Below are 22,359 nucleotides of genomic sequence, written 5' to 3' on the forward strand. Positions count from 1 at the left end.
TGGGATTTATGTTCATTAAGTGGGATTACTGTAACTTCACTGTGGCAGGGAGGTCAAAACGAGAGGCGAACCAACCCTGTAATTAGTATGCATTTTCATCATCACCAGAAAGCATTTCTCAAACACCATTGGGCACAGTGCTGTTGGCTGAGCCAAGCGACTCTCATTATGACCTGGCTGCGGCCGGTTCTGTCCCAATGGCAAACAGCACGCTCCTTCAGACTCACACATTCTTCAGGGCAGGACTCCTCCATTCCATCTAATTCCACTCACATGGCCTTGAAATAGCAGGAGTTCCCACCCATAGACAAAAGGGGAAGATTTGGGGGCTCCTTTACTGTCCTCCCTGACCCTCCCAGGGGCAAACTAAACAAAAAGGGAAGGAATGAGGTGATAAGACATCAGATGAAACAATTCAATCTGCCCCCAGAGAGAGGAGAACATTTCTGGCAGCTACCGCTGTCCCGTCCAAGGGAAGGAAGGGCTTACCACGCCCTGCACAGGGGTCTCTTCCATTGCCCACCAGGCTTCTGCTCCAGTCTCCTCTCGGGGCCCAAGAATACCAGGCTAGACAGAGCGCATGCCAGTTCTTTCATATCTGGGGCTATCCTTTTCCTCTGCCAGTTTTAACCACAAGTTTCAGGCAAGATGGACAAACGTGGCAGCTACAAGATTTGTGGCGAAGGGCAGAGGGATCCTGAACACAAATTAACCTTGGGCTGGCCTGTCAGCTGAGACCCCAGAGGAGAAAGGGCCTCTTTCCGTCCACATTTTTCCGCCTGCTGATAAGATCGCAGGGGGACCTGGGTGACACTCACAACAGCGCTCTGTCATAGCAGAGGTGGCGAAAAGGCTGTGAGGTCCCCTGAGAACTTTTGAGAGTTTTGAGAACCTCTGCCCTTCCTTCCTTCCTCCCTCCAAGTGCAGCATAAGGGACTGCTCTGGGGTCAGACAAATCTGGGTTCACATCCACCTTCCTCCATGGCCAGCCCATCGCGGGACACTAGACCTGGTCCATCTAACCCGTGGGAGGCTCAGTTTCCCACCTGTACCATGAGGACTATCTTACGTCACTGTGAGGATTCAATGAAAATAGACTAAATAATTATAGCAATGACCTACTGACTTTCTTTGTGCCAGTCACTGGGCTAAGCACTTGAAATACATGATCTTGCTTGGTTGAATTTTTGCCCCTTCGCCCTGTCCAGTACCTGGAACATGGGGGCATTCAACATTAACACTCAGTCCCATCTTGTGCTAAAAATGAGCGCAGAACATTATGCCTCAGGCTCAGCAACATGCGGTTACGTGTACACTTATGCATTTATTAGCATTTTTGTCACATTCCTAAACCTCTCTCTCGCTCAGCCCTGCCTCCTGGCCTCATCACCACCCTCCACCCTCTACCAAAGGATCTAGGGTTGGCCCTGGGCCTGCATGGTGTCAGAGGCCACACAGCAGCCACAACATAGCCCATGTGTCCTCACAGCCAGCCTGGGCCAGGAGGTGGCTCTGGCCTTCCTGGGGAGCGTGTTAGGGAGGGCTGTCGAGTGGCCCTGGGGACTGTCAGGGTGTTCCTGCTGAAGGAAGCTCCCAGTTCAGTTTGGAGGGTGTGGCGAGCTGGAGCCAAGAGTCGGTAACGTAAACAAGGAGGAGGGTGGCCAGGCTTGTCGGATGTTCGGACCGAGGATGACCCGGCAGGGGAGGGTCATGGAGCGACGGCTGGGCTGGGAAGGCGCTTCGGGATCCCGAGCTCAGCTGGCAGCCTGAGGGTGGGAGCGTCTCATGACTCAGGGGAGCCTTGGGTGGGTTTTAATCCTCTTGCCCTTAACTGTCTTCCCTTCGAATTACATCCCCCACACAAGTCAAAAAACAACAGAGGTCTTTCAAGCATGACAGGATGGACAGCGAAGTTGCTTCTTTGAAAAATCCCTTAGTCTTCTCCAGCCTTTGCATTCTGGAATCACCTTTGAGTTTTAGGTTAAAAATGAAGGTATTAAGAAAACCACATTCACTCTCCCGCCTCTTTGTGGCATGACGCTGGCAGCCTCCCTCACGCCTGAGTTCTGTTTCGTGAGACATTCAGGGCTTGCCGGAGAACACCCACCTGTGCCGGCAGGTGCGACCCTCCCTCAGAAAAAACACTCAGGTTGGTTAGGGCTGGGCCCCGGAGCAGTCCTGAGGGGAGTCATGGGAGCCACCGAGCTGGAATACGGTTCTGCGGAAAAACTCAATCTTTTTTTAAAACCCCAATTAATTCTACCACGTTCATCCTGATTTAAATATGTGGGGGAGCCCCGGCTGGTGTAGCTCAGTGGATTGAGCGCAGGCCTGCGAACCACACGATTGCGGTTCGATTCCCAGTCAGGGCACATGCCTGGGTTGCAGGCCAGTTCCCAGCAAGGGACACATGAGAGGCAACCATACATTGATATTTCTCTCCCTCTCTCCTTCCCTTCCCCTCTAAAGATAAATAAATAAATATTTTTTAAAAATGTGGGGGAACTCCCATTCTTTTTAAATAAAAGAAAAAGTAAAGAGTGTTCAGTGAATAAGATCTGGGTAAATTATGATTTGCTGTCCCATTCCCTCAGTACTTTAAGATCCTTTTATTAACATTAAAAAATTATATTCTCTAACTTTGGCTAAAATAAATTATATTTGGTTTGCAAACAGAACATTCAAGGTAGAGAGAGGCCAAAGTTATTAGAAGGGCCTGGAACAGCTAGTTACACTCTAAGACCCTCGATTCTACGTAGTGAGTTTATCACGGATGTAAAATATAAATGCATTTCTCTTATTGTTATTAAAGGGAATAATGTCAAGTTCATCAGTCGTGTGTGGGAAGAACAGTAGGGTAGGATAGGGAGGGAGGGAGGGAGGGGCAGTATGTGTAAAAGGGCAATATGCTTTTTTACTTTATATTACTTGAATGTTCATAAGCACAGACATTCATGTAATTTCTTATAGAATTTTTCAAAGCCCTTACTTCACAAATAAAAGACAACACTACAATTTTGTAAAGCTTGACAAAATTATTGTACTGTTTTTTCCTATCAAGCCCTTGAAGGAACTTTTAGGCGGCACTAGACTGAGACCCCAGCAATCTCCACCTTTCAATCACACAGACAGCATCCATGAACAACTCACCTACCTCTCCGCATTTTAGAGCATCTTTATCCCAAAGTGGTTTTCTTTGTCTCTATTTCTTCCTAAAGCACATGTATTACAACAGAACCCAGGTATACCCTGGGCAAGGAGGACCACCAGATGACAGAGTAGAGTGAGGTCCGCTGGGCTTCCACACACCCAAGCACTGTGTGAGACACGTAACTGCAGTTTGCTTATCTTGACTATCCAATGAGGTATAAACATCAGACACTCACTCTATCGGTGAGAAAACTAAAGTCCCCAGGAGTTAAGAAACTTGCCCCAGTTCTACAATTAAGGGTAGCTCTCTAATTTAACCCTAGACTCTCCAACTCCAGAACACATACTCTTTTTGGCTGGGTCCCTTCTTAATTTTACGTGAGAAAACTCTGATTCTGGGTAGGAGAGTTCCCGTCCCATGTGATGTTTGACATTCCTACAAATGTGAAGCTTTTATCACCACCCGTAACATCTAAAACTCCCACGCCAAATTCCTTACCTCCTCTGACTCTGGCAAAAGTTTAAGAAATTCTCGCAATGTCTCTGATCCATAATGCTCACTCTTTCCTTGATGGATATCTTCTACAATGGACTGAGGAGACCTTGAAAAGACAATTAGTCAGACTGCATTCCACGCTCGCTGGAGAGCCAAAGAAACACAAGCCAGTGGAAATTAAAACAAATCACCTCCGCCCCGCTTTCAATCCGCCTTCCACCCAGTCTAATGGGTAGTTTTTTGTGTACGTGATCACAACAGAGCCACTGCCAGAGACAGTGGGGATCCTGAAACCCCACTCAGAGGCCCCTTCACCCAGAAAACCACCCCGGGCACCCCAGAAAGGTCCCAGTGGCAACGACCACAGGAGTCTTCTTTGGACCCCTTCCTTTCCACTTGGGAACACTTGAACTTCACCACCGTTTGATCACCAGTCCGACCTCCACTCAAGGGGCAACACTACAGATGAATTTATAAATTCCCTGACATGACAGGTTTGAATTGACAGCCCAAGGCAATTTCCCCTGTATTTCAAGCCACCAGATTGGGTTTTCAAGAAGGCACAAAGTGACACTTGTGGGTTCATCGAAGCCACATGTTAAGAAGAATTTGAAGGCACAAGGGATGACTTTCTCTCATTATTCCTCTCTGAATTGCAGCTCACGCCCATGGACCCCAACGCTGATAAGCACAGAGATGACCGAAGTCGCAACTGTGTGCAAAAATCTTACTTCTTAAATTGCTTAAGAAATATCCCAATGTTCATGCTCCGTTTTGCATCCAAGACAGTAATCTGGAAAAAAATAGACACAGAAGATTATTCAAGTACAAATAAGAAGAAATGGAGGAAAGAAGAAAATTAAGACCTATCAAAATATAATACCAACTTATAAGAGAAAAATATGTAAATCTGATGATTAAGTGATATACCTAATATAGTCTTACAAATAGGAAAATATTACCCCAAGCTTTTTGCAATGATATATCTCTGTTACTGTAATAATTACACACTATCTACTTTAACACTATATAATCTTTAATAACTTATATATTTATTATTTTTTTAACTTAGCAGTTTCCTCTTAAAATAATGTAGTCCACATTTAAGAGCCTGCATTTGGAATATTGTCTCCACACAGCAAGACACACATGAGCTGTGAACTGAGAAAGTAAAACATCATTTCTGAAGTGAATTCAGAGTGCGTCCCAACCCTGATTTAGAGATATGAAAGAACCGACACTGTTATTTTCAGAAATTTAATAGAATTCCTAATTTTTTTCTAAAAGAAAAATTTCCTTTCATTTGAAAAGAATATATAAGTCCAACAGCAGCCCTTTAAGAGAAGGTGAGAAAGTGCCCTACATTCTGTTGACTCGGAATTAAAAAGAAAAACCCTGTGCTGTATCACACCAAACTGAAGCCATTTCTCCCACATTTTCACGTCTCTGGAATCCGGATGCATCTTACAATGTACGAATGACATCTCTGATTTGAAGAAATATGGTGGCTATTCCAATGTACTCCTGAATCCCAGATTTTGGCTCCAACAGGTTTTTAGCTGTTCAAAATTAATAATTTGGAAGAGTTTTACCAGCCTGGAAATTAGAACTCTTTTTTGGGGGGAGGTGGAGAATTAAATACAAAGCCCTTTCTTTCTCTGGAAATAAATATCCAAGATGTGTAGCAGAAAGATAACCTTAAAACTGCTGCACGTTTTTCCAGAGGTTTTTTGGTAACGGGAGACTAGCGAAAAGGGGAATGTTGTTGTTACAATGCTCTTCCTTTCCAAATGGGTATGTCCCATTGTGAACAAGAGGGAATCGGGTTTCAGATTAACTTCCTGGTGGTGGGCCTGCTTCTAAATTTATAGGAAACAGCAAGACTAGCAAGACTGTTAACCAAAGTTAATGGCACTTCCTGGCTATAAGGTTAAATTTTTACAGGAGTATGGTTGCCTTCATTTGAAGACTAATCTTAAACAATCAGATTATTTACTATCCTAGGGGTTTATTTCATGTTAACACCATCACCTGCCAACCATAAAGTAAACTCCCAAGTTAAAAGGGCCAGCTCTTCATTGCAATCCTTACCCTGGGGTTGCAGTTCAAGTTCAGTGTGAAGGGAGGGGAGGGAAGGGGGGAAAGAAAGAACGGAAAAAAAAACCTGTCAAAGTTATCACCCTTTAATGAAAGCTCAAACCAAAAAGAGGAATCTAAAGTTATTGAGACAACTATGTGTTGATTATAATTCCTAAGTTAACAAGTAAGAACATGCATACTGACACAACCACATACGCACCCAAAGAACCTTCTCTGCACTCACTTCTACCCAGAATGGGGGAATAACTTCTTTTACATGTCTCTGATTAAATCGCCCCCTCCTGTTGTATGTAACCCTCGACAGAAGCCCCCTCCTCGGTCTCCACTACCCCCAACTCCACCCTCATCACCTTCACCCTCCAGCCCTCTGTGACTCCATACATCTGGCCAAGGTCCCTAGCTGTTGCTGGTGGGAAGATGATGGAGACTTTCCTCTATTCCTATTTGCCATAGAAGGAAACTGAGCCTCCAAGATGCCATTTGTATAATTTCCCCAAAGCAACATTACTAGAACTGAAATGCACCTGGGTGTACCTGCCTCCTTTTCACTCTAGTTCCTGTGAGTGTTAATATCGCTGAGATGTAGGAATACAGAGAAGTGGCCAACGTTCCCCCACCAGCCTGGTATTCACATTGGGATGTTTCTCAAGAAATGGGGGGAAGACCTGGAGAAAGCCGCCCACAGGGTTGGTCCAGTCCCCTGGTAACCCCAGAGTTATATGTGTGGGATGATGGCTAGAAATCTCGCCAGCTAAGAGAGCCTCCTAAGGAACCAAGAGGCTGCCTTATGCTCAACCCAGGGGCAGCCACAGGCTGGGACAGCTGTCGGCTCTACAGCCTGAAGCAGAGCTTCAGAAACCAGTCACTAAGAGAATTCGCCGATGTTTGCAGGGAAAAGCCTGGGCTGGCCGTGACCAAGCACCTCACAGGGAAAACAGCCTAGCGCCTGCCTCCTCCAAACACAAAACCAGACAGCTGATAACACTGCAGGGACCGCCCCACTCTCTGGCACCCACGGATTTGCCTAGTGTATGAGCAGCCTCTTTCTCGTAGGTTATCTCGCTCGATCCCTCTAAAGCAGTGTTATAAAGTGTTTGTTGAAATCCTTCAAAGCGGGTTATCACTACACATGTAAATTAGCTTATCTTGCTCCCAAATGCTGGCCAGCTCAATAAGCCCAGCAATTGAGAAATGAATGTGTGTGGGACTGCTGAGGCTCCGCAATCATTGAGAGCCATGGACTCAACCCGCGGGCCCCAGCAAGACTCGTGGGCTCCGTGGGCTAAGACAAATTGCCTCAAGAAGAGGAATGAATTGACCCAGCCCCTCCCTCTCCTCATCTGTTCCAGTCAATCCCTAGCCACAGTGCACAGACAGGGCCCCATGGAAGTCTCGGCCTGCAGCCGCGGGTCCAGCCAGAGAGCTACAGAGCTCCTGAGCTTTCCAGAAAGGCCCGTGGAAGAGTTCACTGCCCCTGGCCAACAGGCGCGCTAATGTGACAGGTATGTGCTCAACTCATCCCATCCAGAGCATGTCCCACTGGGATGCAGGGGGACTTGCTATAAAATCACAGTCTCCCCTCAGTTGGCTGGGGCACCAGGGCTGTCCTAACACCCCTGGAGACACTGAGACCAGAGTATACACTATGCCCTCCATAAATGAGGTGCATGGCTATCCCACCTTTCTGGTTAAAACCTAGAAGCTCTCCTAGTTCCTTCTACCACAACGCGTGTACCTTTTCACCTGGCACGATCCATGGCAAATCTGCCCTCCGAATTCTCTAAAGGCAGAGGGAACATTTGTCTTCTGTTGCAGTGAAACACGCCTAACAGTGTTTACCAAAGTCACCATTTTTAAGTGTACAAGACAGTTCAGTGGCAGGCGGGAGGTCCGCGTGCTGTGCCGCCATCATCGCCATCCACCCACAGCACCCTCCACCGTGCAATACTGAAACTCCAGCCCCGGTCATTAAACCCCACTGCCCATCGCCCTCCCCCACCCCGGCAACCACCTTTCACTTCCTGTCCCTAGGAATTTGACTACTCTGGTGCCTCATATAAATGGAATCACACACACGATTTGTCCTTTTGTGACTGGCTTATTTCACTTAGGGTAAAGTCTTCGGCTAAATGGAGAAAAATTTAAACCACTCATGTTTCAATGTGTCGGGGGGGGGGGGCGTTCTCACTGAAATAACAATAAGCAGTGGTTATTTCAATCCTATGTCAAATTCCAAAAAGCCTGTATCCCCGTGGTACGGGCTTATTAGCTTTTGGGTTTTGATGGTTCTTCATTTCCTTTTTTATTTCTGGTTGGCTATCAGTTGGGAAGTGTCCCTCCTCCAACTATGAGGGGCGAGAAATGAAAACCCAGTTGAAGTTTTGGGTTTTTTGCCTCCTTTCAAATATATTTAAAACACCACTGCCTGGTTCTATAGTTCTGCATTGAGCACATCCCAGAATTTTAGAAAATACAGGGATCTTAACAAGGGTTGAGAAAGAATGACTGATACCTGAATTACAGTGTGGGCGAATAAACCATTACCTCTTATAAATTTAGAAAAGTCAATATTCCTTCCATCCTCCCATTTTCTCTCTCTCTTTTGGTAAGAACATTTAAGTTCTACTCTCTTAACAAACTTCAATTACACTGTACAGTGTTGCCCCCAGTGCAACTGTGGCCCCCACGTTTTACATTTAGACCCTCAGACCTTACACATCATATTGCGGTTTCTTTGTGATCCCAATTTTGATCTTTCCTACGGACTGACACTTTGTAAGACGGTCCCTTTGCTCCCTTGGTTCAGTTCTGTCAGCTCGGTTACCTTCAATTTCTTCGAAGGCAACCAAATGGCTGAGGGCGTCCCTTCCTTAAGAGTGTTTCAGGTTCTAGAAGGAAACCAGTACAGACCCAACGAGCCAGTGTGGGGCTCCAAGGAGGCTGGGCGGCACCTGCAGCACCTGGTCAGGGAGCTTCTCAGGGGTGAGATCAGCCAACTTTGGGGGGGAAGGGTGGACAGTGTGAGCTGCGTCTTTTTATTATTACTTCCAGTTATAGAAATGTATTTCTAATCGCTTTACTGCAGCTTTATTATTGTGACACCTATAGTTACTTTTTAGGTAACAAAGATACAAGGATGGTAATATTTCATAACCTCTTCCCCCCTATCAACTATTCCAATTTACTGCTGTAAGTGTTATTCTTCCTAAAGTCAGGGATCCCCAAACCCAGCTCCTCTCTGTCTTCCAGCACCTTCTTCCCTGGAGCATAATGGAGCTTATTCATAGTGCTTTATAAGCCCTGTAAAGTATGAGCCGGCCACATGACAGCAGGCCATTTCTGCAGGAGGTTATTATGTTTCAAGGGGACATAATCTGATCCTTGGCACGTGTGAACCTCCAAAATGATGGCCTGTGTGGTGACGCTGGGAACGCCAGGCCTCCAGGCTCAGGACAGGTCTACCGTCCACAGACAGGTGGTGAGGACTATTGCTTTCAACCCTGAACTTCACTGTATGGAGTGAACTGGAAGATTTCTTACTGGTCCTTGTCCGACCACTGCCCTGCTAAGTTATAACTGCTTTAGAAGAAAGTCTAACAAGGGAGGAACACAGCAGGTATTGTATTCTTTACTGGAAAAAAGAAGTATATATAATACTTCTAGTCATGTTGGAGATAGCATGCAAAATTGAGAACTAGTCTGGATAACCCTGTTACATGACAACATTACGTAATACACACTTAAATCCATCTACCTAAACTACTTACCCTACCTGAGTACCGAAGAATTGTAAAGTTAAATTGTTCAATGACACAGTTATGGCGATTCCATTTTTCTCTCTAGAATGTTCTCTCTCGGATTAGGACCTACAAGTGTTCAAAGTAAAGATATTGCAAACCCTGTCCAGAACGGCAGTATTTGCAACAGCCAAAAGGTGGAAGTAACCCAAGCCTCCCCTGGCAGGTGAGTGGGCAGACAAGTGCGGCGCACGGACAAGGGACTGGCATCCAGCCTCCACGTGCTGACGCTGAGGCGCTACAAAGTGGAGGAAGCTTGAGGACAGTATTCGAAGTGCAATAATCCAGTCACAAGGAGACAAATGCAGTGTGATGACACTTACTTAAAGCCCCCAGAGAGCCAAACGCAGAGAGAGAGAAAGGAAGGGTGGTTGCCTGGGGCTGGGAGGAGGTGGACCCAGAGGAGTTAGCATTTAGTGGGTCCAGGGCTGCAGGCTGCATCATGAGACTTCTCCGGATGGAGGGTGATGCTCGCCGTGCAACAGCGTCAGTGTTTCAGTGCCCTGAACTGCACACTTGAGAAGGGTTAAGATGGTACAGGTCTATTTCACCACAACTTAACACATAATTATTTGCTTTCAGTATTTTTTTAAGTTACAGAAAACAAGGAAGTAAAGCTATACCTAGAGTACAGGGGTGGAGGGAGGTGAGGGGAAAAACGTCTTCCCCCCGAATTTTAGATCTGGCCTCAAAATGGACATTTCTGCTTCTGCCACGGTGGGGAAAGAGGCCACACCCCTTGCTTCGTCCTTCCCTCCCTGAGGGGTCCTGATCCTCCTCCCTTCAGTTCACCAACATAGAGCAGCAAGTACCTCCTCGCCCCCTGAATTACCATGTGGCAAAGTAAATACCCCCAATTTACAAAGGCCAGTCACTCCCCAGAAGTATGGTGCGTTTCTGAGACATCACTTTTCCCCCACGTGCACCCACCCCCTCTTCCCTTGAAAATTCTTGAAATGCAGCAGAGAGCTCAGAAGCAATGGTGAGACACCACCTGCTGTATAATAAGACACCTCCACTGGAAGCCAGGACGAAAGCCAGGGTACTTAGGAAACGGCTTCTTGCCCCTTCCGATACTGAAAGGCTCCGCTAAGAAGTAAAAGGACTTTGCATAAAGCAAAGTTAACAGAGACGGAGTACGTTCAGCACTAAGGATTATCCTGAAGGCTTCCTCTCAAATTCATGTCACAGTTTACAGTGAATTCTAATCCCAGCATTCTCCGCATTTTATAATAAATAGAGCCTTGGCTATTTCAACAGGGCACCACACCACTGGCTTTGACGCCCCCAAAGAGAACTTGCGGAGAGACATTAGCACGTTCCGGAGCCAGACAGAAAAGAGGTCAATATTGCCAGCTCGAGAATTCGATAATGCAGGGAGCTGCTTCTTCATTCCAGAGCCCTGCCTACTCTCTTATCTCAGCAGCTCCATCTCTGACCTATTTTCTCGGCTCCTTTACACAGATTAAAAAATGATGCATTTCTGCTGCTTACCCCACCCCACCCCCTCTTTTTTTAGCAGGCAGTATTCTTTCCTTTTAATCCCTGGCTTCCTAACGATTTCTTCTACCAAGTGGAAGCTTTTCAATTGTTACTCTCATGTTTCTATACAGAGAGTTTGCACAAATACAGTTTTGGACTCAGTGTATCTAATATACAGTGATCGGATGCTGAGCTTCCAGTTTACTTCTTATAACTCGTTCCTTTATTTTTTTCTCAAAGTAACATGCTGAGCCTTAACTAGAAATATGCTTCCTAGGACGTCCATCTGAAAATCGCTTCACGCTTTGTCTCTAGGGAAATCTCTCCCACAATGGCCATAATTCAACTCAGATATTAGAGGAATAAAGGCCATCGCCAAACACTTGTGCAGGGAAAACTGAAAGAAAAACTAAGGCTAAAACCCAAAGGAAATGTATTAGTTAATGATGCTGTTTAACAAAAGGCATTTTGTCTCCGAAAGCTCCAGTTCATCACAGATGACTGAGTTAGTTGATTTTTTGTTTGTTTGTTTGTTTCTCTGGAGACACATAACCCTGGACTCCAGCAGAGGAGTTTCACCAGGGCAAACCGCAGAGGAGCAGAGACAGGGCAGAGCTGAGAGCCCACGACAATGGCCCCGGAGAGCATGTTCTCTGCATGAGGTCACAATCCACCGAGATGTCTGGGAGGGTCGGCAGGCGGGCTCCTCACACTCCTTTACTACTGGGCTCAAGTTCACCATCTAAGGCCATTTCAATCATTGCCAGAGCACATTCCCTTGCACTATGTTATTCCTTAGTGATTCTAGCAAGTTTTGAAAGGCCCATACCCTCCCAAACTCTGAACGACGTCCCATTCTTACCTCCTCTCTCGCTTCCCGGAAGGACGAATTCACAGGTCCTCCTCTCCGGAAAACGGAAGGCTTGGTGGCATCTTCCTGCTGTCCAAAGAGCTCCTCCACGGTCTTCGCATCGATCTGGTACTGATGCTGCTGCTTGGTGGCCAAGGTCCAGATGTTGGTTTTGCCCCGCACTTGCTCCTCTGGAATGGTTTTCCAAAAAAAGCTTCTCATCCGCTTTTTCTTGCCCATGTGGCTGTAGCCATTCACGTGAGAGGTCGGGGGCAGTCCTGGAGGAGGAGGAGGGACCAGAGGCCCCTCGGGGAGTGGATGTGGGGGAGGGGGAGGAGGAGAGGGAGAAAACCCTTCTGCCGAATATGATGGGCATGGTGGAGGTGGAGGGGGTGGAGGAGGAGGAGGAGGGGGAGGTGGCGTCTGCTCAATCATGAATCCAGCTGCTGTGGCGGTAGTCCCATTTTCTTTATCACTGACCAAGGAGACACAATTCATAACATGCATAGTATTGTTGCCTTCCAAGGAGGTAACTTCTTGACGTTGGGGTAGCAGACACAAACCTCAAACTTGTGTCATACGCGCTCACCCGCTGGTCTGCAGGCGGAGAAAAAGACCCCTGTGCCGTGTGCCATCTTCCACGCCTGCAAAGATAAAAAACAACTTTACCACCAGCCTAGGAAAATGGCTTCGTACGAGCTCTTCCCGTCAGAAGCGAGTGCAGTCTTCCCACAGTAACTGGCTGTTAAAATCAATGCAGGGCAACACATCCAAGAGAGCATTCAAAGGAACTAATGCTTTTCTAAACATGAACCAAGAGGTACTGCCTGGAAACGTTGCCAACGCAGCGGCAATAAATCCAACGTGGAAACCTTCCGTTAATCAATAAAACACATACTTGCTGAGAACCCACCATAGGTTCAGCAAGAACTGCTCACTTTGTGAATAAACTACTTGTTCGAGACCTGGCTCGGTGTCCCTGGACAATGGATACACAAGCCCTAGGGAAATTATACAAATGACTGAAGTGTTAGGTGTCTGTCCGTGACCCTGCCTTCCTCCAGGGTGGACATGTCCCCTCCCAATCAGTTGGCATCTTCCACCCTGCATATAATAGGCAGGGATTTGGAGATAATAAAATAAAGGGCGAACTCATCTCCCTGGAGACAGAGTCACTGCGCTCCTGCTCTACTTCGTGACACGGCTTCCCCGAAAACAGAAGAAAGAACACTAGACGCGAAGATTAAAGGTTCCAACTCTAAATCAAGCTTTACCGCTTACCGTTTCAGACCAGTCTCTTCGCCTCACTAGACTTCAGTTTCTCGTTTGTAAAATTAGGAGGTTGGGATACATTACCTGACCTCTACCATCGCTTCGATGCTATCACCCTGGATGCTAGTTAAGCCGCTCTCGGGAAGCCATCTGCCTCTTCCGTGACACTAGTAGAACCTGCCACACGTTCCCCCCCGATCCACACGCACAGTCACTGATGGACTTCAGTGGCCTGCATTTTTCCTGACCTTTAAATGTTTGTTTCTGGTGTTGGGTGGGCATGGACCTGATGTGGGGAGAAGGGTTAAAACAACTCCATTTCTTCAGGTGTGAGCCCAGGTAAGTGGGAATGTGGAAGAAGGGACCCGGGGCAGGCCGCGGGGCAGGCCGCGGAGTGAGCACCGGAACACGTGGGTGAAGAGAAAGGGGGGCTGTTTCCTCCAGGTCGTGAAGGGTCACACGGAAGGGCTTTTTAGATGGGACTGTGGAATGTGGTTGTCCTTTTACAGCATTGCTGCCAGAGCTCGCTCACTCACACACACACACACACACACACAGAGTCACGGTGGCCGGACAAGACTGGGTTACACAGGAGTAAACCGTCTGCTCTCACCAACTCAAATATTATGAAATGATTTACACAGAACCACACACAAAAGGCCAGAATGCCCTGGAAATGAGAGTGGAGATTCCAGAAACAGACTGCTTTGCCTCGGATGTGCAACCTGAGGTGAGGCAGGTTATTAACCCTACGTTTCAACCCCCTCTTCTATCACGGAAGGGCATTCCGTTTCACGGGCTTGTAGAAGAATATATGAACTAATACACGTACAGGCTTACCTGGATAATTAGCTATTATTAACAACTGGTGTCATAGGTACATACGATTTCTTTTTCTCCTCTCAGGCATTACATTTGCTTCAGAATATGTGTTGGGTTTATAGATAAAGTGCTCAGAGAGCTAGAAACCTTTAATAGTTCTACTCCCTGCTCTCTAAGCTACTAGGTTTTGGAGACTTGTCCTTTTTTAATACTCAGTGATTATATATTGAGTTATCTCTATCAAGAAGAGATGTTTTTATTAAATGTTTGGATATTTAAGTCCTGAAGATTATATATGGTAAGAAAATCGCATTTCCAATTATTAACTGAAAAACATTTTTTTAACCATTTTTATCATGTTTCAGTTACATCAGCAACATTAAATACATTCACACACAGTGCGGTGTAGCCATCACCACTGGATAATATTTTTAAAGGTAAACCGGAAAATATTTGTCCAAGCCAGCTTGTAGCTTACCTGGCTTTTAAAAGGAGTTTTCATAATTATTATTAGGGGGACGACTAGGCTGTTTTCACAGTTGGCACCGCTAAGGCAAATGACTCATTGTCAATTACAGTTTATAGTCACATTTGAACTCTTCTTTTTTCAAGACAGCACAGGTAATCTTGGCAGTTTATCCTTACATATTCTAAAATACTTCTGTACATGAAATATCTCTTGTACACAGGAGTTCTGGTCCTCTAATTTACTAATTATGTAGAGAAGAGTTGCTAATCCTTCAATTTCAAATAAGTTGTCTTGTGTATAGATTATCCCTGTTAAGAATGGTGATAAGCTAAAAAAAAAAGTCTCCATCCTAGAAAGCAATAACTCACTCCGTGCTGAGTAAATACAGGCACAGATGTGCCATTAAACCTCTCCCAGCAAATGCAGAGACCCTAATAAAGAGTGGGAAAGACCGCACACCCCCAAGCCACGCAGGTAGCAGCGCTGCCTTCCAACACCGAACCTCGAACAGATGCAAGTTTCTTTTCAGAATTACACATTACACAGGGTAAGTAGCAAATAAAAGCTTGTCGAAGTAATAAGTAACACGCATTAGCTGTGCACCGGCATGATTCTACCTCTCACCCCACCCCAGCTTGAGAAAAAATATTATTTGAGCCCTGGCCAAGTAGCTCAGTTGGTTGGAGCATGGTCCTATACACCAAAGGACTGCAGGTTTGATTCCTGGTCAGGGCACATACCTAGGCCTTGGGCTCACTCCCAGGTTGGGGCACGTATGGGAGGCAATTGACTGATGTTTCTCACATCCATGTTTCCTTCTTTCCCCCTGCCCCCCCACTTTCTCTCTAAAAAATAAATAACAAAGTCAATAAACATATCCTTTGGTGAGGATTACAAAAATGTTGTTTGAAAAAGTTAAAGGAACAAAAGAAAATGTACCACATCATTTCTGGTATGTTGTCTGGCTGATTTTCATACCAGGGTAACATACAAGACTCCTAGGCCCCCGGCAGTTTCCAATGAGTGAGTTGTCCAGTGGTGATTAGCTGAGATCGTAATTCTTTTATCTCTGGCCTCCACAGGGCTTCAACGGGGCTTCCTCCTTGGCCAGGATTTCTCACATCAGACAGAGGTAGGAAAAAGAGTGCGGATGGACATTCTAACCCTTTCCACGGTCTCCGCAGGCATGAAAACAGAGGCCACACAAAGAACATTTAATTTACTTCGGTACTATCTCCGGTGGAGACGCAAACATGTACGCCCCACGTATGAGAGGAGAACACAGGTGATCTAAAGACACTGGCTGTTTCTCGTGGCCGGCGACTGCCAGCAGGGACAACAGAACTAGCCTCAGCTCTGTCTGGAAAATGTCAAGCATCCATCAATCTCCCCTGGGCAGACGGACAGAGACAGGCTTGTATTTAACATCTCACCTCCGGGCTGGGGGCCTTGGCGGCAGCAAGGGTGGCTGCTCAGGCTGACAAATGCCCCTCTCTGAGTAAAATGGAACTCGGTCATGGTAAGGCTCTGAAGATGAGAACTTTAGGTCCCCTGAGTGCTAATCATGACCCAGCCCAGGTGTGTCTGACTGACGGACACTCCTGGGGAAGCTGGAGCTCAGCTGAGCACCTTCTAACTGTGAATTTTTAATAAGGGGACAGTAGGACCATGTTCTTGGCCTCTGGCCCATCAGCAAGCAAAAGGTCTTAAAATAAGAATGTTCCTGGGGTCTCCAAAGGAGCCCTCTGCCCCCTTCCTAAACTCTCCTGCCTAGACAACCGCATTACTTTGCTCTTGGTGTCAGAAACATAGCCAAAGTGCCCTTCTCTTGAACAGAGAGGGTGGGAGGGAAGAAAGAGAGTGTGTGTGCTTTATTTCCAAGTATTCAGGAGGAAAACATGTTCCTGAAAGTCAGCTGAGAGCTCAGAGTTTTCCTGAAGGACAGTTTAGTGGGTCCTTGCTGCTAGCTGGTTGCTTGCCCCTAGGTCAAAAATCATCAAAAGCAAAGGCCAAGGAAAGGCCACACTAGAAAACCCTTCTACCTGATTCCTGACATGTGTCACAGATGAGGTGGGGGCAGGACAGGCTGCCCCACACCCTTCTGATGACAAACGGAGGCAGCACATGTCAGATTTGGAGAGAAGGGGCAGAGGAACTTGCAGCCCTATTTTATTTGAGGGAAAGGAAAGGCTGAGGAGAGTACAGGTAATTCTAAAATATGGAATTTTTGCTATCGCTCCACTAATTCACTGGGAAAAGGCTCCTCCCCAACGTCTATCTTTCAATTCCTTTATTAAACACAGAGTGTCAACCATACAGTCGAACCAGAGCTGGCAACAAAGACTGTTTCCAGCCAGCGTGTTTAATCTGCAGCAGAACATAAACATTTCACAGATGCCCGGGAGCGCAACACCCTGCGAGCTGAGAAAGAAGGTCTGTTTTTGAATGTGCATTTTCAGTTTCTCTCAGTGTCCCAAAACCAAGGACACACACACACACATTCACACACACAATCGGCACCAAAGGATGCTCTAGAGAGAAGGAAGGAAGCGCAGGCAGGCCACTCATTCCAGGCAGACAACTGTGGGTCAGTAGGGGGGATCACAGATCGCCGAACAGTTCCCGAAGAAATTCGACGTGGAGGACTTCGGAGCCGAGATTTCTTTCAAGTCTGGACATGTAGCAGTTCCCTAAGTCTCTGCGTTGGCCAGCAGTCCACCACGACCCCCAACCCCGCCCGGACCACTCACCGAAGAGCCACCCGCTCGGCCGCACAAAAGCCTCCGATAGCGCGGCGAGCCCCTGGCCCGCGGCGTTCAAACAGCAGCGTCCGCCGGAATCCCCAAAAAGCCCCGGCGGCAGCAGGACCGAAGCGAGTGGGAGGTCCCCGCGGACAGCACGCGAGCCCTCGGCGGTGTCCTTATCTGGACCCGCGGCAGGAGGGCGGGGTGGCCGGTGAGAGGCGCAGGCAGACGCCCACACGCGCCGCGCAGCGTCTGCGGCGGCCCCAGGAGGGCGCGCGCCGGGGAGGGGCCGCCGCCTGCTGTGTGGGGACCAGCGCGGACTACAGGGCGGGTGCCCAGGAAGGGCTTGATCCTCTGCCTGCCGAGTGCATGCGCCTCACCTCCGGCAGAAACAACTGGAGCAGCCAGCGCACCACTTAGCCCCTCCGGGTGCCTGTACTACTGGAGGGTCGAGGAGGGACCGGGGGTCGCCAGACCCCGCCCTTTCACCCCGAGTGCCTGGGCTTCAGTGTCCTCTCCGCCACCTTCCCCTGCCCATCCCCCCCAACCGCATAAAAGCTCCCAGAACCGGGAGGAAGGGGCTAACTGGGGAGGGTGTCTGTGCTTGAATCTAAAGGGGAGGTCATTATGTTCCTAGACATAGGCTTTGTCCTCTCCTTACACCTCGGAGGCGATACCCCTCACCTCCGAGGTTGGGGTCCCGGTTGCAAGGAAGAAAGCCTCAACGCCGCACTGCGGCTCAGCTAAAGGCAGCGGGAACAACCAGCTAGAAAAACCGTAGAGGGAGACTCCTGGTGTTTGGTCGGAGAATTAACCCCGGAGCCCGCTGTCCTCAGGCTGGGGCACGGCAGCGGCTGGAGGTGACCCGCCAGCCCACCCGCTTTCCCCCCGCCAAACTTCTACAAGTGCAGGGCGCACCTTCTAACCTGAACTTGGCACGGCCAGAGCGAGTGTGCAAGAGCGAGAGCCGTCAAGTTCTCGGTCTTCGCCAACCCCGCACCCACTGTCAGCGGGGCAAGTCCAGGGACCCGGCGCGGCGCCCCCCAATTGCGCTCTCTTGAGCAGGTGGGAATCCAGTGGGGGCGCAGTTTATCCAAAAGACTTAGCAACTCAAGGAAAATCTGCCCTCCCAGGTCCAACCCGGAGGCGGCCCGCGACCTAGGTATTTCTCGGGACTCGAGTCCAGAGACGCGCTTTTTAGCCTCATGGGACCGATCGCTGTACTCAGCGGCCCGGGAAGTGCGGTAGCCAAAGTCGCCTGGCTGGGTGTGTAGGGAGCTCTAATGTCCGGAGCCTTCCGTCTGAGGCTCAGAGGCAGCCGAGACTCAGCACCCCAGCCCGGGGTCCTGGGTGATCTCCGCCCTCGGCCCTCCGGACCCACCGGGTCCCTGTGGCTCCGGAGCAGCAATCGCCTCTGCCTTGGCCGCGCGGCTGACACTCACCCGCTCTCCGCGCTCCCCGCGCGCCGCTCCGAGTTCCCGGCGCTGCGGCCTCTTCCCCTGTCACTTCAGCCTGGGCTGCCCAGGACTGCGAGGGAGCAGGACGGCGCGGGGCGGGGCTCCGCGCTGCCTCAGGTAACAATGCTGCGAGCTGCCAGCCCGCCAGGCCAGCACGCCCCTTCCTGCTTGGCCCCATCCCCCTCCCACCCTCCAAACGCAGACGTCCGCGCGGGCGCGTAGCTGCGCTCACCTCCACCTGCGCGGGGCCCTGGGGGCCTGGAAGTAGACGCCCAGCACGCTGCTCCGCGTAGGGCCCGGTGGTCGGCCACCCAAGGAAGTGGGGGCGGTGGGGGACAGAGATGTACGGACAGTTGCCGAAGAGCCAGGTGTCCTCGTGGAACCAGCAGAGGGGAAACTCCAAGCTGGCTTCTGAACCAGCTGGAGCTTTCCCACAAAAGAGCCTCTGCGGTGGCCTCCGAGGCACTCTCCCCTGTGTACACGCGCGCGCACACCCCTGCACGCACACACTCCACGCGCACACCCAAAAGTGCGCCGGACCATACTCTGCCTCCGGCTTGTTTCTCCCCGAAGCGCCAGGCAGCACTTGGGTGAACTGTCCCAGCCCACGTAGCCTAATCCCAGCCGGGCGGAGCTTCTTTTATTCTCAATGGCGACTGTAACAGGAACCTTTTGGTTATATTCAAGTCTGATCGCGCGAACAGACGACGTCTGGGAAAGGCTCTTCACAGGAGGAAGGGGGAGAACAGATTAATCGCATCTTTTTCCAAAGTGACTCCTGACGCCAACCAGTGGGAAAGGAGTAGTCCAAGGAAACCTCTCTCTGGCAAACCAGCTGGTCGGAAATCAGCTGCAGGGCGGGGAGACGCCCTCCCCAGGGATGAAGTCATTGCTACCTTTGACTCCAGAGCCCAGATAACAGACTGGGGCTTTTACTCCAGCCTGGTGACTTCACCCTCTCCACCCTAATCCTCAGCCCCTGGACTTCCAGGGCAGAATTCCGACCTCTGTGTGGGTAGAAAAAGAGAAGCTAGTGGAGTAAAAAACAGAAAAAACAAATCTCCACAACAAAATCCATCCCAACCGATAGCCCATTTCCTAGCGGTTAACTAGGCTTACACTAACCATGAAGAGAAATCCATCCTCCTCAGACCTCAGAAAATCTCCAGTGGTGGGAAATGTAATAGAAGAGAAAGCGCCACGCTCAGGGAGTTAATAGCAGTCCCAGAAAGTGGTCAGTGTGACTGTGGGGGCAACAGTTAAGAGACAGAATATCAAACATAAGGAGTGGAATGACATCCTCTCCTTTTCCATCATGTCAGCCTCCTAGATGAGGCATCTATGTCCACTGCACACTGCCCACTCCTTAAGTCCCCCTCCAACCTGGACTCAACCCTTCCCCCGAATACTGAATATGTGCTCTAAAATCGGTCACTTTTTTGAGAGGTCAAGTCCAGTGACCCGTCCTCAGCCCACATTCCTTTGATCTCCCTGCAGCATCCTGGTCTGCAGGCCTCCTCTCTGCCTCTCTGGCCTCCTCTGCTGACCCATCTTGTCCTAGGGGGACAGTCACTGGAGTCTTTCAACTCTTCATCTCCCATTATCCTATGGGAGTGCCTTCTGACTTCAACCTGAACAGGTCCAGGTTTGGGGGGGCCTGAAGCTTGTAAACCTCTTGAGGGAGATTTTTAAAGAAAAACAATTTTTTAAAAAACCTTGCAAATACAACAGCAGGTATGTGTCCAGGGAAAATCAGGAGCATGAAAATTTGAGCTCTGAGACAAGTCCACTATGCCAGGGACTCTTGAATCTATTGTCCCTGTAATATCTCAAATCCAAAGGCTGTGTCGAAAATCAACTCGTCTTTTCTCTCAAAATGAGTACTCTTCCTGTCTGCACCCCTTACGTAGACCTGATTTTTAAAATTTGAAAACCCAGCCTTCCTCTGGTCCTCTCTTGTAAATGCCTTGTATCCAAGTATTTGCTAAAGTTGAGCCCTTCCTCGATCAAGTACTATCTCTCACATCTGCGCTTTATATTCACTACCACCACACTAGCCCCGATTAAAAGAAAGGGAAACTGATATTTACGTGCTATTGGCCATGAGTCAGGGCATCACAACAGGCCTAGACACCCTACATTCTGTATCCTAGCTTAGAGCAGCTAAACTGAGCTCCTGCATTCACCTCTTCAACATCCTTTCTTCTTCCGTTCTGATTCTGTTGTCGTCGGTTCAGTAACTTTAAAAATGTGATTTCATCCCATTACTTACCTGTTCAAAACCTTCTGTAGGTTCATCCATGTGCCCACAGGACAAAGTGGCATTCCTCAGTCTCTCAGGCAGCTCCCTCCCTGCATCTCCCACAGTCTGGAGCATCCCATCCCACCCAACCAGCAGGTCGTGTATATTTTGCCCCTTATCTTCTACGTCGTGCCTATTCGGTGGCCAAGAAGTGCTGGAGTAGAGCAGAACACGCCTCTCAAATAGACTTAGTGTCTCAATGAATTGATCTAAGGCTGCAAATCTCGAGGACAATTTATTCTTTATCTCTTAGTATGATGATTGTTAACCACACCCTCAATTCACCCAAGTTTGTGCTTGGGAGTTCAGATCAGCCGTTTGCAGCAACGTGCTAGCTCTGTCTGGGAGGAAGGCTAGACAGACGTCTGAGGCCACATGTGCCCAAATTCAGCCCGGCCCCTGGAATCTGTGGCTTGGAGGTGGCTGCTGCTGCTACTGTGGGGCTCTTGAGCCGCGGTCAGTGTGGCTGGTTTACACTTTTGCAAACCAGCCAAACCTCTTAGGGACTGTGTTAGCAGCTGCGTGTGGCCCAGGCAACAGGCCCCGCAGGTGCCAGCCCCAAGCCTGCAGAAGAATTCACTACTTGCAGCTTGCCTTTCCCTCTCCCAGCTGTCTTTTCCAGACCGTCGTTCCCTTTCCTTTGCCCAATTCATTTTCTTCCTTCGGGCTTCACCTCTTCAGCCTCGAGGAGCTTTCAGTTGCCTGCATCAAGTATTTTGTCATCAGGAACCACTGAGCAGAGACTCAAACAAAGATGAATCAAATTTCAGGATCCACTCTAAAGGGTAACAGGCTTACAGTTCTAAAATAGGCTTATTTGCTTAAGGAACAAGTCTAGGATATGAGCTGGCTCTGGTGGCCCTCTTGGATCCACAGTGGACACACTGGTACGATCCCTCCGGAGTAGGAGTGTAGCATCAAACTGATTTTTGACACCCCACTCATATGGATTGAGATTTACTTAATCCTTATTCTTCTTAAAATTTACTTGATGAGACCAGTTGTTCAGATTTAGATTATAGGCTGTGTCTTGGCTCTTAAAATTGGAAACCACAGAAGAAACAAACTACCAACTTTATAGCTAAACAGATTTGACTCGCCAACCCTTCCAGCAATAATCATTTCTAAGAGAACTTGCTAGACCTTGTTTCGGTCAAAGGGTGGAAGCTGTAGAATAAACAAAATAAGTAGAATCATTGCCATCACTATGAATGCAAATTTGCATCCAATATCTCATGGGCAAAATGCAGACACTGTATTACTATAATTTTCTAAACAACTTTGAACCAACAAAATGATGTCTTATTTATGCAGGCTAAGACATTTAAACAGCAGGTTGCCTTTAAATATGGTAAAAAAAAATTATAATAAGACTAGGCTCTGGTCATTAGGAGGAGACACTCTTCCTGGGTGCTATG

The 22,359-nt window shown here is 48.4% G+C and overlaps 1 protein-coding gene across 3 annotated transcripts in view; it reads right to left on the reverse strand.

The window, feature by feature from the left end:
• The window catches only part of FHDC1 (FH2 domain containing 1), a 37,738-nt gene extending 18,434 nt beyond the window's left edge, over window positions 1-19,304 (reverse strand). Inside the window, exons 1-4 of one of the 3 annotated variants that reach the window (XM_037058375.1) lie at window positions 18,872-19,304; window positions 11,888-12,519; window positions 4,378-4,439; window positions 3,650-3,752 (exon numbers count right to left, since the gene is read on the reverse strand). In XM_037058375.1, the coding sequence (XP_036914270.1) occupies window positions 3,650-3,752; window positions 4,378-4,439; window positions 11,888-12,382 (660 nt within the window). In that variant the 5' untranslated portion in view covers window positions 12,383-12,519; window positions 18,872-19,304. Of the gene's footprint in view, window positions 1-3,649; window positions 3,753-4,377; window positions 4,440-11,887; window positions 12,520-17,188; window positions 17,362-18,624; window positions 18,711-18,871 lie in introns of those variants that run through there. The other 2 variants (XM_037058374.1, XM_037058373.1) reach the window with 2 other exon arrangements.
• Window positions 19,305-22,359: the final 3,055 nt, after the last annotated feature.

This window comes from Sturnira hondurensis, unplaced genomic scaffold (genome assembly GCF_014824575.4).
Source record: "Sturnira hondurensis isolate 20B ecotype Veracruz unplaced genomic scaffold, ASM1482457v3 Scaffold0010128, whole genome shotgun sequence".
NCBI lineage: Eukaryota > Metazoa > Chordata > Mammalia > Chiroptera > Phyllostomidae > Sturnira > Sturnira hondurensis.